Here is a 19,314-nt window from a genome sequence, read left to right as displayed (position 1 = left end):
CTTTATGTGACAAAAAATGTGATGTGCCCATATATGTGGACATGATGATGTAAGCATTACCATATTTAAGCATATCACTATAATATTTGGTCACATCACACTTTTTGTCAAAATAGTTTGATAATGTAGACAGAGCTAAGGTATTTTAATGTATCAACTTATGTACAATTAATTTGATGTCATCATTCAATGTAGACAAAATTCTACCCAAAAGTAATAACACAAAAACACTGGAGTCGAAAGTTTATCACTAATAACCTATGTACCCTGTACCCATCAAAAGGTACATTTAATATTTATTGTTGCTCTATAGATAGAAAAAAAAAACCTCACATGAAAGGATGCCTAAATCATTCTTTAAACAAGAATGTTGTAATAATGTTTGCAGAATGTATTAATAGTTTCCCATACTGAACATTCTCAATCGACTACCACCAGACAAAGTTTAGATAAGTCACACCATTCTGCAAATGTTTATTTAACTCTTTTAAAAAATAACATTTATTGTCCGGATATTACTGATCTTTAACTCCTTATATAGTGCTCAAAATCTGCAGATTGTCAACACAATAAACACTAGTAACAAACACTTTAAAAATAGATATTAATATCATTGTTATTAGGGCCACTAATTGATCACTTTGTAACAAATTTGTAAATATTTTAACGAGCTTCAGTGCACGTCAGCAACTTGGACTTTGCTTTTGTAGGCAAAGTTTACTCAAAATACTCCAATACTAATTTGATAATAGATACTGTAATCTGTTAAATTATGTACTGATAGATAGATAACAAGTTCTGAGACATTCTAATCAGGTGGTACAAGGGAAATATCGTTTATGTGTATTCATTTATTTATATAAATATAATATTTGAACCAATTCTTCAATACAGTTTAATAATTTAAAATAAGTCTGCTGCCCTCTAATTTAGTGAGATTATTTAATGCTCTGATGTTTGAACTTTCAAATCCACTATGGAAATAACATTGTTGATTTTGCAGATCAAGAACATTTGTTTTATACAGAACATTAATTAGCATACAGAATAGATTAAATTGAAATTGAATAAGATTGTAATATATTATATTAATATTATAGTACAATTAGGCATATAAGAAAGAAATTGTCAATTATTCAATTTTTTAACGGTAAAAAAGATGAAACCATGAATCGAACTATAATACAATGTCAGGTTTTTTTTTTTAAGATTTAAAGGTAAAGTACCCATAAGATACCCATGTATAATTATATTTTTTTTTTCTTAAGCTCTGTCTACACTATCAAACTTGTGTGATGTGACAACAAAATGTGATGTGCCCATATATGGACATGATGATGTCATATCACTACAATAGTTGGGCATATCACTACCATATTTGGAAACATCACACTTTTTTTGTCAAACTAGTTTGATAGTGTAGACAGCTAAGATAGTTTCCCAAGGACAAAATGACAAAGAACATTAAAATCCTGAAAAATGAAATTCCTTACTATATTTATCATAGAAGTTACACAATAGATTGTTCCATTCAAGGCCAAATACTCATATTTTATTCCAAAATAATTATTTTTATTGATTGATTTTTGGGGGCTTTATTGTTTTATTCTTCTTGACTCGTGCATTGTAATCACTTAGTTAAAGTGTAATTAATGTTTAATAAATTTATAATGAAAAAAATTATGTGTTGTTCAAACAAAGAGGATAAAAATACAATAGGTAAGAGAATGGTTAGATCATATCATCAATATCCTAACCCTCCCACCAATCAGGTTTGAAAAGAAAATGAGATAATTCTTGGTATTGTATCTATAATACAGTAAATTCTATGATACAGTGTCACAAAACTTATCCACAATCTAATCCTTATGATCCTATCCTCCTAGACCCAATCTTATCCACAATCTAATTTTTATGATCCTATCCTCATAGGCCTAATCTTATCCACAATCTAATCCTTATGATCTGATCCTCATATGCCTAATCTTATCCACAATCTAATCCTTATGATCCTATCCTCATAGGCCTAATCTTATCCTCAATCTAATTCTTATGATCCTATCCTCCTAGACCTAATCTTATCCACAATCTAATCCTTATGATCCTATCCTCATAGGCCTAATCTTATCCACAATCTAATCCTTATGATCTGATCCTCATAGGCCTAATCTTATCCTCAATCTAATCCTTATGATCCTATCCTCATAGACCTAATCTTATCCACAATCTAATCCTTATGATCATAATAATTGAACATGGTAATAAATTTTAAATACACAATATAATGAAAATGAGTGTAAACCCATGATCTCCATATAAATGAAATATGATGATTAAACTTTCAACCTATAAATAATATGTTGTAAAAATGCCATTAAAATATGTATTATATTGTGCTATATTTAAACTTAATGTCTTTTCAATGACTTTTTGACTTTTGTCGATAAATTATTTATAATTTATAAGAAAACGTAAGTCATTTGTGAGTACAATGCAATCAAAAGTTTGTATCAAACAAATTAACATAAAAGCATAAATAATAACTAAATATTAGACTTGAAATGATATATTAATCATGATATCTATTAATATTACATACGCAGTGTTTTTGAACTACTTTCCAATGATTGTTTCTGTTTGTCTTGGTCATGATAAATTTTGTTTTTGACGTTAATTTAATTTGTTCAGATGACTAGTAATTCGAGATTGCGATTGGTCACTTAAAGTCTGACCAACAACGAAGATAAATGTCCAGATTGATTTTTGCCAACTTACTCTATCGTCAATCCCCGTGTGACACACACTACCCAGTGAGTGGAATGTATAACAGAGTTTTCATATTTTTTACGTTGTTAGTATGTGATAATATAATAGATAGATCCAATACATAAGGTATGAATATTCGTTTATATACTTTATTCTTGTTTTAGTTTAATTTTGTTAATACTTTTTTTTATTAAGGTTTTATCATCTTTTCTGGTGGCCTTTTATTTGTTTTTACTTTGAATGAAACATTTTTAACAAAATTATTTTTTTTCAAAATGTACCTCAAAAGTCAAAACCTACCAGTAAATTTATTTTATATGATAATTATTGAAAAGACCAGGTGCAAGATAGAGATAATAATCAAGATATGACTGGTGATTTCTCCTTTGATTGTCCGCAACGTTCCATCTGGTCCGACTTCCTCTAGTTTCACAAAGACCGGTACCTCAATCCACAAAATCTTTTAATCCTTAAAATCTTTATTTACTTATAATAATTTGTAATATTGATTGTTCATTGGATATGTATGGTTTCCTATCTAAATGATTTATATTGTATTGAGATTTATTTGTTCCACTCGATTTCACGGTTTTAAAATTAAATCCAAATAGGTTTCAAATTTTTTGTGCTTTTGATTTTAAGATTACAAATAGAATTGTGCGGTTTTGAAACTTCCGGTAGGTATTGAAACCGTGTAAGTGTAACCGTATTAGCCTATTAAAACTCTAGCCTTTTCTCTTGATTGCTGTGCTTTATTTATACTATAGCACAAGGTTTTTATATTGCTGCAGACTTTTGATGTTACTGCTGGCACACGTTCAAAAGGTTATTGTACTGTTGTTGTAAAAATGTCTGTTATCTTCTCAGGAGTGTGATGGGTACAAATATATCTGTGAATAACTTAAAATGGAAACAATATCTTGTCAGTTGAGGCTTAGGGATTAGAGTAGAAACAGTCCCTGACACTAGGTCAGACTTGAACCCTGGTCCTTGGAATAGGAAGGCAAGTACGTTAACCACCAAGCTACAGCAGCTCCACTACTTCAGGAAATCGTTGATATAATTAAGAAATTGTCCATGTGTTAATATGTTAAAAAGTACAGTCATGGCTACCCTTACTTAATATCTATTGTTGGATGTGAATTGTTCCTGTATGGCTAAGCGTCTGTCTTATTTAGGGGTAATATAGAATATTGATATCTACTTTGAAGATGAGCTTTGTGTGTGGCCAACAATAGCATTCTGGATATCGAAACAGCAATATACTACTACAGTTACTGTATATGCAACTTATTTCCATTGACCTTAATAAAAAATGATAAAAATCGAACATTTGTATTGTACCATGGAGAATAACTTATTTCAATTTTTTTTTAAACAAGAGGCGTATTGTACACTGAATTCCACCAATATTCATAAATTTATTGCATAATTATGATTATTTTTTTGATCCACAATATGCTTAACAATTATTTTTTTATTGTATTTTATTTAATTTAGGGCTTTGTAAAAAAAATAACTGACTTCTTGCAGCACAAGTTTGACTAAATCCATAATTCCTGTAATATCAGTTTTAATTAATTATTAAAAACGTGTCATTAGTAAAACATTAGTGTTCAAATGTAGTTCCAAGGACAAGGTTGACGGACAGGCAGAAATATGATTGAGAGGAGCCGTGGGCAAAAAAAAATAAAGCGTCCATCGTACCCAATGTATTATGGAATTCTTTGTCTTTAGATGCAATCCATTAAAAAAAGGGATTTTTTTTCCTTAGAGATTGAGGACTTTTTATATATAGAATTCCTACTATTCTGAATGTTAAGCTCTGTCTACACTATCAAACTAATTTGACAAAAAATATGTGATATGCCCAAATATGGTAGTGATATTCCCAAATATGGTAGTGATATGACATCATCATGTCCATATATGGGCACATCACATTTTTTTGTCACATAAAGTTTGATAGTGTAACAAAAAGGATTAACCATCAAAACAAAGGAAAAATTATTTTGTATGAAAGGAAATTTTTTTAACAAAATTGAAACCTATCAACAGCTTTGAAAAGACATTTTTAATCTTGGGATTAAGATAGTTAGATCCTGAAGAAAGAAATTAGTGTAGTCGGGAAATAAATGTGCAAAAATATAGTTTGTACGAAAATAAAGAGTAGGTGAAAATATAGAAAGTGTTGTACGAAAATAAAGAGTTGGTGAAAATAAAGACAGTGTTGTACGAAAATAAAGAGTTGGTGAAAATAAAGAAAGTGTTATACGAAAATAAAAAGTTGGTGAAAATAAAGAAAGTGTTGTACGAAAATAAAGAGTAGGTGAAAATAAAGAAAGTGTTGTACGAAAGTAAAGAGTTGGTGAAAATAAAGAAAGTGTTGTACGAAAATAAAGAGTTGGTGAAAATAAAGAAAGTGCGAAAGTTGAGAGCTATATTCATACTGTAATATGGAAATAAGATAAAATACTTTTATTGCAACATTTGAATTTGTTGAAGTATACATTATATGAAGATCAATTCAAGAATCATAAAAAAATGTTCATCCAAGAAGAACAGACAAGATAATAGATACTAAAATTTGATTCCATTTTATATGCACTTTAAAAAAATAAATGTATCTTTATTAAAACTTGAAACATAATACACCTTGAACAAAGAAATTAATTTTGCGATGATGATAATTTTTCAATGGTGCCGCTTTTTAATTTAATTTTAAAATTGGAACGTCGTAACATTTAATAAAAATGAACAAAGAAGATTTTGCAATGTAATTTTCTTTTTTAATGATAATTTTATATAGCATTTTAATTTAAATATTTTGACAATAACGTAACTTTTCATTAATATAGTTCTTATAATGTACGGTAATTTCTCTTGCCAATTGTTAGTGTTCTATTCATTTAAAGTTAAGTTTTTTGGATATGCCAACCGCTGTGCCAACTAAAAAATGTTTAGCTTTTAATTTCAATAAAAGTTGCTTTTTGGTTATGGTTTTGGTCATTTTAAGGAGATGATTGATAGTAATATTGTTTATTTTTACAGGATCCCGCAGCTTTCTGTGAAAGATTACAAGTGCCAAAACATTTAAAACAAAACTGGATGAAAGATCAATGTACCGTTTGCACCACGTCCGCCACGCAACTCAAGCACGAAGCAGTCTCCATGGTCCAGTCACTCGAATCAACGCAAGTTAAAAAAGACCCCATGCCAGGCAAACCACCACCAACGCTTACTGGATCACGCGATTTAGCGTCTCTACAACGTTATGTTTACAGCCAACAAGGCGGCGAGAAGGACTCAAAATACCATAGACAAGTTAGACAGGGACGAGGCTATCCCAATCTTAAAGGAGCGTCGCCGGTTGTTAAAGAACAGACAAAGAAATACCTGGAAGAGAATTTTCCTGGAAATCATAGTAAAGCACAATTGGCTGCATTGATTGCCCAAAGACAGCAGGTAAGACCAAAAGTTTACACTTACTTCAATATAATGCATAAGGTATAAACCTGCCCCTAAGTTTGGACTTATAATCAAGTATTAACAATTAGTAACCATACATGAAAATGATATAGCCAGTGTGTTGTTAGAAGATATACAATTTTCTCTTTACAACTTTTTTGATCTTCGAAACATTTACTTTAACTTTTGCAACTATAAAGTTTGTATCAGACCGGTTTAATCAGTTTGATAATAAGTTGAGATAATCGTAATCCTGTCACTTCATAGTATTGTATAGAGTCTTCTTTTCAACAATAGTCGTTATATATAGGTCTCCTAAATAGTTCTCTTTCTTCCCGATTACCGTACTAGTTATTGCCATTGTTCCAGCATTACACATTTAAAGTTATGGATTGCAGTAAACATTGCTTAACCTCAACGCCCAAGATTACGCTTTCAAGGCCGTAATAATTTCTAATTGAAAACAACTCATCAAAATTGATTCTTAAAGATCACATTTTGATCTGTGAATTGTGCTAGTATTATAACGCTTAATTAATTATATAAACATGTTTGTTATTTTTTTCATGATGTTTTTTTCATCAAAATTAAAAGAGTCTAGTTGAATAGATGATTAAATAAAATAATAGAAGACATATTTAGATTATATTAACAGCTCAACTTTTAAGTGGCCTACTTTTTTCATGTTTTGGTGGAGGAAGCTTTTTGTGAGATTTGATTTGTATGAACTTTAAAAGAAAAAATACTTTCTTTAAATGCTTAAGAGCAATCATAATACAATTTATGGTTCCTTAAGCTTTCCACCAATGATGATGCCAGGATCTTCGCAGAAGAAGTGATACAAATTTAATATACAGTTTAATGAAGAATGTTGGCTAAATAGGCCTGCTTCCTGACGGAAAGTACTTTGGTTTTCCAGGAGGGGAAGGGCCTATACTTCCCAACAAGGAATAACCCATACCTCTGGTGCCACCACTGATTTCAACATCCCCACACAAAGGATATTCCTTTAGTTCCTGTGCACCCATTTGATTTCTAATATAAGCATCCAAGAAAATGTATTGCAGGTTTGAGTCCTACATTAAGCTTGTTAAAGCAAAATGTCAACATGTCTGGAACTACTGAAAACATGTGACAATGTGATATTTACAACTGTAACGCAGAAGGCTAATTCATTTAAGCTAGTGACACCATTCCTTTGAGCGCTTCAAGTTAGTTATGTGTAGGAAATGCCGAATTTTTTATTGAATTTGACATAATAGAGCCAATGCTTGTACCGTTAACATGATGCAAAACTCTATTGGGTATTAAATATGTACTAAAGAAAAGCATGATTTATACAATTTGATTGATCTAAAGTTATTTTTGGGGAGGAAATCTGGTAAGAACATTGAGGTTTTAACCAGCTTGTTTTGGCAGCCTAATTTTAAATCATGAACCAAAATTAAAGGATGTTTTAAATTTTTCCACAAATTTGAAATGTAATTCTATTATAATTTCTAAAGAACGTCTATTGTTAGTAATAACGTTAAAGGTATTTCTAAATAAACAGTAATTTCCATAAAAGCTTGACAAATTAGAAAATCATTTTATCACTGAAGATATCTGTGTAAGTAAATGATGTTACTGAGTTCTAAATTTAAGGTCGTTGAAGGTTGTTGAAGATGAGAAATGCCATTTATTTAATTTAATCTTAGCCTTTTTTTTTTACTAGTTTCGAAGAGAAGCTTTATTTTTTATCACTCAAACTTATTGCCAACCATCAAGCCATTCATGCATACTTGTTATTTTAGTGGTTTCAAGAATGAAGATTAGATAGAAACTGAAATTCCACCTAAGATTTAACGACTACTTTTATCTACTTTACTTAACTTTACGATTACAACAGGACTATTTTCTGTCCCATTATGTATGGTTAAGTTTAATAGTAGAAATCTCTTAATAAATATGTCAGTAGGAAGATTTTTCTAAGAGCTTGGAAGTAAAAAGTCTCAATTGATTAGAAACACATGGTAGATATTGTTCTTTCACGACAGAAACATGTTAAATTAGTAACTTAAGGAAGTACTGATTATTTAAAGTTGAATCTTTTATTATCCTCAGTCAAAGATCCTTTATTTTCGGCAGGGTAAGTGCTACTTTGTTGATTTCAAGGTGGGGGTCTTCTAGAGGTCTTGGGGTTGTGAAGAGTTCATTGATGTGCCCTCCTTCCGGTCTTGTTTAAGTTGGGGACTGGTACGTGCTAAGTTGCTACTAGTAAAAGGAAAAGCTTGTACTTTTATCTTCCTGTAATTATCGTCTTAATCTGAGAAAAAAAAAGAATAATTCCAATTAAATATGGATTAAGTTATTTATTATTTCCTTCTCTATTGGTATAAATTTTCCGAATTTCCTGTTAGGCTAAACATTATGAAAAGAAAGAAATTTCTAATCTTCCTGTCCAAAAAAAAATTTGTTGAACTTGATAAGATAATTTCTGATTGAATAGTTCCTTTTCTTTTTTGTTTAATTTTACTTAATTTGATAATCAAGTTTTTTCAGATTTTCTTAATGTTAGGTCTTGAAACCCTCTCATTCTCATCATCATCATCTTTTATCTTTTGAATAGTGTTGCTGCTAATACATTTAACATTTGTTGACTAAGACTGTCTGTAACTTATAATGTTCCTAATTTTGTCATAGTGTGTACAGTTAATTCAATCCATTTATAACAAAGTCAATTTATTAAGACATTAACAATGGCAAAATCCAAGAAGCTTTGTTTTTATAACAAGAATAAAGTAAGGTGTGAGCTTTGCACCAATGAGCTTAATACCTCATCTCCAAAGGTGGAAGGCGCATCCTGTACGCATCAGTGGCCTAATCCTCAGGATTAGGTCAAAGGATTAGGTCACGTCATGAGATTTACAGAGAAACCTAATTAACTTGTCTTTGGAGTTTCTACAGCATGCACATGTTTACTGTGATTCAAACAATTTGAGTTAGTTTTAAGAAATTAAATTAAAGGTAGTCTACCGCACACATTTGGAAGTATTTTGAAAGATTTGTGGATAAGACTAAAGGGATAAGATTGATCAACATCATGATGTTCTGATTATGAGTCCTTCTACAGTTAAAATGAGGATCAGAAATTATGAATTTGAACCTTTTAATAGATCTGCTAGAAAGGTATGTTTAGTTGGTTGTTTTTTGGTAGTGTCTAGAAATAATTGGGTCAATGTCATACGATTTTACATAAACAACATCTTAATAACATTAAAAATTATTGCATATAACATAACATTTAACAAATAAATGACCTACAGAACTAATTTTTATTTTCATTCAATTTCTTTTGAAATATACGAATAATTTCGAATAAATTATTTCACCTTACAATATGAGGCATGCGTTATTTGTCAATAACTTATTTAAGACAAAAACATGTTTTTAAAAGTTTAGCAAGGAAAATAGTTAAACTCAGCATTATAAATCATATATTAAGACTGTTGGTTTTATCCAGCTGTTTTGGTACCTTTAAATTAACACGGAGTCCTTGTACACTATGTAATCTGATTGGTTAATGTTAAGTTAGAAATTTAAACAAGATGGTTACTTATGCTGCTCTTTAATGCCAATCAGAACAGCTCTTTAATTTTGTTGAGCTTAACGAGAGAAACAGAGGTGTATCGAAAACTTGTTTGAGAACCTAACCATACTAAACTTTATAAAACAATTTAAGTAAACTTTGAGATAAAATTATTAAATGTATAATTTCTGTCTGAAATGAAACAAAACTTTTAAAATGTGTACATATTCTTGAGATTGAACCATGCCATGTTTCTGTGTCATGGAAAAAAAAGAAAACAAAGTGTCTTGTAACTTTACTGAGAAATCTTCAAAACTAATCACGTTTTAAATTTCTAAAGGAAAGTAAATTGATTGTTGTACCTTTAATTAAATACATTGCCTCTATTCATTTCAAAACCCATTAACTTCTGTTGGAAGAACTACTTTATAAGAACCATTACATAGACAATACCGGCAGAAGCCAATTAATAGGATTAAACTTTGCAAGTGAGGCAATTGAAAGTGAACATGCGGCGCAAAGAAGCCATTGTATCTCTTATTGTCTTCTTATTGTTTCTTTAAACTATTGTTTGTATCATAGTGTATTACTCATTTTCAATTAACATACCGGTAGTTTCAACCTTATCTGATGCTCGATATACCTTCCCAGACTTTACACTTTTCAATTTTGTATTTCTTTTAGAAATCATAGACTAGTTCTGTAGGACATCCTGATTGTATGGACACAATAACATTATAATTTAAATACATAATCTCTACAGTAAAGTACTTTTACATATCATTTTTAGTCGCAAATTAACCTTTGTTTTTTTTTTTTGCATTTTTTTTCTATTTGGTTATCCGCAACGAAGTTGCAGGATAACCTCTTGTGATTGTACGAAATCATCTTTTTATTTGGCTTCTTTCTTTCTGTATGATTTTTGTGGAACGCTTTTCTCTAAAACTTGCAAACATAACATTTTGTAACTTTCTCAACATATCGTCATGCACATGAAGATGTGCTGCGAAGCTTTTCATGACGTTTACAATTGCGCAACGTGACTTACGCGTGATTTAAAGATTTCCTCGTATTTAACATAGGTCGAAAACCAAATAACATTTCAAATTGAAACTTTCCAAAAGTTTAATTTATATCATGCGCTAACTTTCTATTGAAAAAAAATTGCGTGTTTTACACAAAGTTACGCGTGCACGCGCATTTAAAATTTCAAAATGCGCAAAATTATTTTCTAATCAACTTTCTACGCGTTTCATGTCGTTTTAAGCATGTAAAAAATTCCCACGCGTGCGCAAATTTTTACGTGTGCGGTGCACACATAGCATTGAAAACATATTTTTTTTGCGTGATTTATGTTTTTCCAGCCTTTTCTAGTAATTTTACCAAATTTTAAACAATTTCGACTTAAAGTTACGTCATACGAGCACGTCGAATTGGACAATTTGCGCGCATTTTTGATGAAAAAGTTCAAAAATCCGTTAAAAATATGCCTTTTTTTAAACAGTCGTAATTTCTAAACTACACGGTCAACTTTTTGTGGATGACATATTCTGGAAGTTGATGAGATATCGGATCAGGTATTAATATGGCTAACCGGACATTGTGACGTCATCGTATGGCCACACGAATATAAAATTTAGGATTTTTGTATCTTTCGTCATAGCTCATCACATTGAATAGAGCGCATCTCCACTTATTCGTTTTCCATTTTCACCCCGATTTTGATATTGTCTAGGTCAATCAACTATCTTTCGCATGAGTTAAAAATATTTTAATTTTGATGACGTCATCATGCCTAAAAATTTAAATTACGTGTGGCATTAATTTCATCTTTACAGTAAATTTTAATCTGTTATAGCTCGTAAGAATAAAATGTGATAATCACGATTAAAACGTTTTCTGGAAGCTATTGGATTGTAGATACGAAATCATGTAAAAATTTTGCCAATCGGATGTTGTGACGTCATCATATGGCCAGTTAAATAAAAAAGGTCGTATTTTCATCTTTTGCGTCATAATTCATTACATTTAAAAGAGCGCACATCAATATTTCACGTATTCAAATTTCTTCTACACGTTAATATGTTGTTGCTGAGATAATTTTCTTCCGAAATTGCTACCTTTGCGTTTCATTTTAAAACCGTCAACATGTTAAAAATTGCAATAAATAGCGGGTCCCGTAATTTCACCTATTCTACACTGTATGTGATATGGATACAGATTATACTGTGTATACTATATATGAATCTAAATAATAAAATTCAGCAATAACATATCATATTCTTCAATTCAGGTCATACGTGAACACTTCCTTTTGTCCTCAACCTATCCCCTTAATGTTAATGTTGCACCACTTGCGCGGCGGATAACCAAACTCGTCAAAGTGACGAGTTACATGTCTAGTTTCAATTATTGTTTTCTTTTAATATCATAAGTCTCTTTGTTGTGTTTCATTAATATGATATATGTAGGTGTTACTAAGCTGAGAAAACTTTAGGCTTTTCTATTCTTCAAAAGGGGTAATTAAAAACTTCCGAACATGCTTCTGGTTGAATTGAATTAATCTGGATAAGTAGGTTAATAAAACAAGAATTTGCAACTTTTAAATATCTTATAATATAACATTATAAAGAAGTAACTTCTTGTTTAATGATGTATTAATTAATGTTTAGTTTATCTTTTTAAAGTAATCTCTCCCATTTAATAAATGGATTGATTCAAAGCCCTTGTTTAGCTTTATAAACCGATTATTCCAGTGCATGAACAATAAGCTATCTACTTGATGTTATCACTTAGAGGGAGCCCTCTTCTGTGCATCATCAATATTATTTGAGATCTAGCAGAGTTAATGTACTGCTCTCTTAATGAACACACAACTGATAGTAGCAGACTATCAATATTATTAGCAGACTATCTAGCACTGCAGACTAAACCATGTGTTATGCCTGATGCGTTGATGTTCTGAGGGGATAAACGTTTGCAGTAACCATTTTAGTGTTTAGCAACTAAGCGTGTGGACAAGACCTATCTAAGGCACTATCAAAAAGTGCTGTGGTGTTATTTAGTTCAGCAAGTAGCCCCTGCAGGTGGACGATCAACATTCGTAAACGTGGACACTTTTGTAATTAATTAATCATGGATATTTATACAAATCTGTATGCTGATGTTTACTTGGTTGGTGCATTTTATTTATCTATTACATAATCATTTTAAAGTAGGCCTAACTATATTTTAATTAGGTTTGTTTGAGGTGTATGATACGTTCTAGACTACATACAGGTTCGACCGCAAGTGTATCAAACAAATTACTTACCATAATTTTTGTTGAGTGGAAGAAGTTATTTAAGGTTATATTAAGTTTATTTAGTCGTTAGCTTGATTATTTAGGGGTTAGGTAAAATAATATAATAAAAATTATTTTACACCTCCGTATTACTGTGCAATACGACGATACTGTGCAAATGTAGATCTATGTACTTCAATATGTACCATCATTAATATCGAGTTATAGTAGGATTAATGAAATCCCAGAAGAATAACTCAATATCAACTGCAAACAAAACAAAAAGCTAATATGAAACAGTATTGTACATGCTGCATAAAATAGATATTTTTTTAAATATTTTGTACACATCCAACAGCGCGTAACTCGCCAGTTACAGGATGGATAACTATTTAATAATTTATCGTGCTTATAAACTAAGTCTCATTTGAGGCTTAGGGAGTGGAGTTGAAAGAGTTGTGAGTTGCAACCCTGGCACTAGGTCAGGATTGAACCCCAGACCTTAGGATTGAAAGGCAAGCATGTTAACAACCAAGCTACAGTTCCACTACTTTTTATTGTTAACTAATATAGTCTATACAGTCTTCCAATGTATATCCAAGCTTTCTACTAGTACTGCACTGCATTATTTATTCTGTAATCTTCAAAAATGTATTTAAATTAGAAATTGTTGATATTTTATTAGTAATAGTATATGATCTGCATCATAAAGAAATAATTAATATTTATACTGATTTTTAATTGTTATTGTTATTTATATAAGTCTGTAATTTTAATTTATTGGATTTCAATAAATTAATTTATTCTAAATAGAGGTAAAGCCCAGATTAGCCCAATTTCCCAAATTTGACCTGATGATATTAAGAATAATACTAAAATCTAGGTCCCTACTGGTCCCTAATTGGAGGATGAATCATGACTAATTCTGTACTTAAATTATTTTAACATAAAATTCAACCATGCACACTTTTCTAATTATTTATTCTATAGCTCAGAGGGAGCTTAAACAGGATTAAATAAGATTAAAACCAAATAGTCTAATAAACAATCACTATTTCATTGTTAAATCAAAATTAATTTACTTTGGTTAATGGATTCAATAATTCAATATACATATGACCTACATATTTTTTTTCAATTAATTCCAGCTAATTCTGACTGATTTTTCCCCCCTTATAAGCCTATTGAATGTGTGTGTTTTGAATATGCGCCCACCCTTAACACTTACTGTATTACATCACGCATCATTGCTGTTAATTTTTGTTGAATGACTTCACGGTACATCAAAGGGTCCGAAATTCATCAGTGCACACTTAACATCCTATGTGTATAATTTGTTACCAAGTGGCGTTGGAATTTCACGAGTTTTCAACTGGTAACCCTGTTCAACTCGTTTAGTTTGTCTGTTAAAACTATCAGCGTAAATACCTTTACGAATGTTTGCAAATTGAATTCATTAGCAGCCTGTGTGTCGGAGACTAACCAGACTAAACTCTGGTTTACTGTACACTAAAAACCAAGGTGGTAAACTACAATCGGCTCACAATTTTTCCAGAATCCACTAATTTAATTTATTAGTATTAATAAAATGTGTAACACAGAAAAATTGGTCTATTTATACTTTAATTTGGATTCTACAGTGGTTTTTTTTTTTATAGTAATAACTAAAATGAATGTTTATCATTGTGTGTGGTATACAATAGTTCATTTCATCGTGATAATACTTAGAAAAAAGCTTTATTAATTTTACAATTTAAACATTCATCAGAAACTCGATTGAAGAATTTAAATGCAAAATCTGCCTGTTCCTGAAAGAAAGACTGATTGTTGCAGAACAGACAAACATTCCATCATCAGACAATTCAGTCATTCATTCAAATTATCTGTAGTATGTTTTGAATTAATTTCACTGAATCCAGCTACCATTACACCCACCCTTCCACTCCAAGAAGCCACCAATCCCTCTACCCAAAGAATCCCGACCAACCCTCCCACCCTACTGTAAGCAGCCTCCTACCCTCCATTCGCTGACAATCCCAGCCACCTAAGAAGCCACCAATCCCCCTACCCAAAGAACCCCGACGAACCTTCCCACCCTACTGTAAGGAGCCTCCATTCGCTGACATTCCCAGCCACCTAAGAAGCCTCTTACTAGCTTTATTGTACTGCTTTTCCGCTCACCCTTGATGTTTCTCCATACATCTGTGAATAAATTAATGTTTTTTACGATTCTGGGAGTAAATCAAAACATCTCTGCCAAGTTCGTTGCTCTAATTTCCAAATGCGGTGAATGCATTACTAGTGAAATGCAATTTCCAGCGACGATATTAGATGGTAGGTTTATAATTTTAGCCTTGCCAATTAGGACACGGATATAGTTCTTATCCTGGTACCCGCATACTGTAGGTTACTGCATGCTAAATGTGTTTATGTACGATGATTTTAGCGCTATTGGTTGTACATTAGGCTTACTTTTTGCAAAAAAAGTTTTAGCACTGGCAATCTTGTAAAAGTTATGCTATGTTGAGGAGATCATGTTTGAGGTTGTAACCTCAGATAAAGACACCTAATAGTTGGTAACAAGTATAGGTATTCAGCTGGATGTTTATTTATAGCCTTAATTTGAAAATGAAATGCAAACTGAAAGATGTGACTGAAAATGTGCTTCAAAACGTCCTTCAAGTTGTTTACATCAAGCGCCATAACGATTACGTTAAGAGAATTATGTGGAACTAGAATTTTAACTTGCTTGGGAGTAGCCTCATCTGTTGAAAGCAATGTATGGACATAAGATCTGTCAGTCACTTTGATTGACAAGTGGACAATGACCCCTAGTAATGCCAATTCAATGGTCATTGGTCAGTGAAGATGTCAATGGTTGAGTTATCTAGTGTTTGTATTTGAATTACTTGGATGTTAAGTATTGACTGATGATTAGCCCAATTCACAAGTTTACCTTTCAGCAAACAATTCTCTTTTCTGTTGTATTATTCTTCAAATAAATCTTGAGAATTTATTCAAACAAAAAAAATTACCAGCTGATAAGTCTTACTCTACGCCAGGTAAACAAATTCTCTGATACAGTGGAAGCTAACCTACTGCTATTAATTAATAAGCGATCCCACTTTGGAAAGTCCTCTTGAAAAATACAATGCGAAAGATAAAGCATGGTTAGAACTTAAAAAATTTAAAAACTACAGTTTGTCTGACTCCAAAATCTTCCACCATTGTTACTACTGATAGTACTGTAGTAAGTTGACCTTCATCTAAATGTTCCATCTGAAAGATGGTGCACTATTTGACTTTATTCTACAATATGATGAGCAGATTTTTCCAAAATAACTAGCAAGAATCGTATATATACTACCAGTTAAATTCTGAGCTCAATGACGCTCTTTAAAGCAACTTCTATCATTTGAAACCGCAATACTGTACATACCATTATTAATAATTCTTGTCAGCTTTGCACGGGATCATTATGAGTTCATGACCTAGAGTACATTGCGTTAATGTGCTGGCAATACCTTTGTTTTTTATTATATTATTTAAATTTTATATGGAGTTGTTTTATATTAGCATTGGAAAGTGGTTAATATTAATGCATGATTAAAAAAAGATACCGACAAATTCTAAAATAGGATGGAAGCTGCAGTGGGAGAATATAGTATTAGTTTGAATGTACAGGTACTGTTACAGTTAAGGTATGCCTATAAAAGCAAAGTTGTATTCTGTTGTAACTATTCTTTTATATTAAAAAGTCATATGAGGGTCGGTATTCGTAATTTCTGCATCTACAATACACCACTTGAGGATAGATATCCCATAAAAAGACAATTCCTACGTTTAGGACGAATGTAATATAAGAGCCCTATTCAAGTCACAATGGTCTGTTGAAACGATAACCTTTACGTTTTAAAATAGGTCATACAATACAAGTAGACACTCATGGAAAAGAATAAATAAATACAATTAACATTGTTTGGAATTAAAATTCAAGACAATTATCTGTAAAGACTATTTCTATCGTCATTTGTTGATATAATACTATCGTAAATAGATGAGACTTAGTATCTCTTAAGTTGTACTTATTGATTGCTGGTGTTATTTTTCAATTGATTTACAAACCGTATTTACTGAATCTATTGTATAGCAGATGTAACTTAAGATCCCAGTCAATTTACTGGCTATTATTGCCGTATTTACAGATACGAAACTCTTTAGACTAGCAGTCCTTGTGTCGTTCACCTTTCGGTTTATGTTTCAGTCTGCGAACGTAAAGTTACATTTTAACGCTTTTTATATAGATGATATTTCCGTTACGCTCATTAACTGGGTGCCGATAAGCGAGGAATTAATTATTTTGAGAGTTTACTTCTATGCGATAAAAACAGACGAATTGGAGAACCTTTTGATTTACGTTGGTTCAACGATGTGGAACCTGTCATGAATCGTATATGTATCAGCAATTTTCTTTATGACTTTTCTCGCTGTAATTACTCAATCCTTAGCCTTTTCTAACCAATTTTATTACAATTAAACTGTGTAGGAGGTAAAATAGAAAAGATCCAATATCATTTACCGTTTTCAGAGTGAATACAAACATTTTGACACTATTTCTAGTTCAAGTAATTTAAAACCGAAATGAATAATGAGTTTTTTACGTATCGCGCATACCACAAGTTTTTAATTAAATAAACTATTTATGGGGTTTTATTTTACAATTTATTATAAATTATATAGCCCCCTTAATGTTTAGTACATGAATGTATTAAAATATGACTTCTAAATCATGAAAAAAAAAAGCTTTTAAAGAGAGGAATTATTTTGAGGAGTACTGTAACTTTGTTAAAGGTTCATGTACAGAGTAGTATGATTAGTTTTATTAGCTCTTTGCGGCAGGCTGTGGCTTCGTACTTTTATTATTCGTTTCCTAAATGCAAGAAATTTGAGTTATAAACTAATTATCACACAAAGTAATTCCCAATTTGGAGATTATGGTATAATTTTATTATACCTTTGGTTCTGATTGTTAGCCAAAATGAAATTCTCAGATGAACCATCGTGTTGAAGTTGACAAGCTCTACCTACCGTCAACGTGAGTGTACTGATCCTACGTGTATCAATATAATACAAGTAGCCCAGGGGGATGTATTGAATACTATGAAGGTATGAAACGCACATGTCCTAAGCAGGCGAAAAGAACCAACCCCTTCAGGCTAGGTGATCAGCTCAAAAAACTTGAGTGTGTTGGCTGTGTTATTATTCTGTGTGCCTTGAGGCTGATCGACGTATGTGCAAGATTAATACCAGGAAGAGGTATAGGTAGTTGTATTTCAACGATCCAATCATATACAGCACAGATGTTGTCATGGTAGGTTCTATACAAGAAACTCTATAGGATTAGTTTTACTATACTGGAACATAATAATGCAAAATTTCCATATTTGGCAGGTAGGGATATTTAAAGGATAGATTTTTTTTTATTGTCAACAGTACAATGCACTCTCATTAGTTGACTACTTAAGTACATCTGTGAAATTTTATTATCCTCTTTTATTTATTACTTTTAATTGTATGTGAACTATTGTTTATGATGTATAAGTATTTTGAAATAGTGGTATGAGAAGTTATGAATTTTAAAAATTACTTTAAAAAACAATAATTCAAAACTTGTGTATGTTTTAATTAGTGAAAAAATAGGAAAATTATGTGTTGTAAGTTTTTAATCCAATTGGTTAAATTCATTGAACTTATGTACATACAGTACATACAGGCTTATTGATATGAATTTGAACTTAAAACAAATGTGTCCAGACAGAAAAAATGTACTGTAGTTTGTATTTAAACCATTCATTGCTTCTGTCTAATGGTTCTCATATAAATTCTCTAATTATATCATTTGCTAAACTTGTGTTAAATAAGTCTGTGTTATTCCTCACAAAGACTCGTGCTAAAATCCTCCGGTAATTAAATATCCCAACACTTGAGCACACATCCCACACTTAGTAATGTCTTGCTTACTGGCAGTATCATAGTCAGTAAGATAACACATCAGTTACTGTTTAGCCACGTTTAATGTTTTTAATTACATTATCGCAACTGATAGTGCTAGATTGAGATTTTGTTTCTTATTGTAGACAAGCTGGGCCGTCTGTGTACTAAAACAAACAATGCGTTATGTATGCATACCAAATGTGTACAATAAATATGGATAAACTAAAAAACAAAC

General features: G+C 31.2%; 1 protein-coding gene across 1 annotated transcript in view; it reads left to right on the top strand.

Moving 5' to 3' along the window:
• The window catches only part of LOC144851964 (uncharacterized), a 128,629-nt gene that overhangs the window by 55,849 nt on the left and 53,466 nt on the right, over positions 1–19,314 (top strand). The window contains exon 3 of the mRNA XM_078709639.1: positions 5,818–6,231. Coding sequence (XP_078565765.1) covers positions 5,818–6,231 — 414 coding nt within the window. The remainder of the gene's footprint in view (positions 1–5,817; positions 6,232–19,314) is intronic.

The sequence above is a fragment of the Antedon bifida genome, chromosome 9 (assembly GCF_963402885.1).
Source record: "Antedon bifida chromosome 9, ecAntBifi1.1, whole genome shotgun sequence".
NCBI lineage: Eukaryota > Metazoa > Echinodermata > Crinoidea > Comatulida > Antedonidae > Antedon > Antedon bifida.
This window is presented reverse-complemented; position numbering and strand designations above follow the sequence as displayed.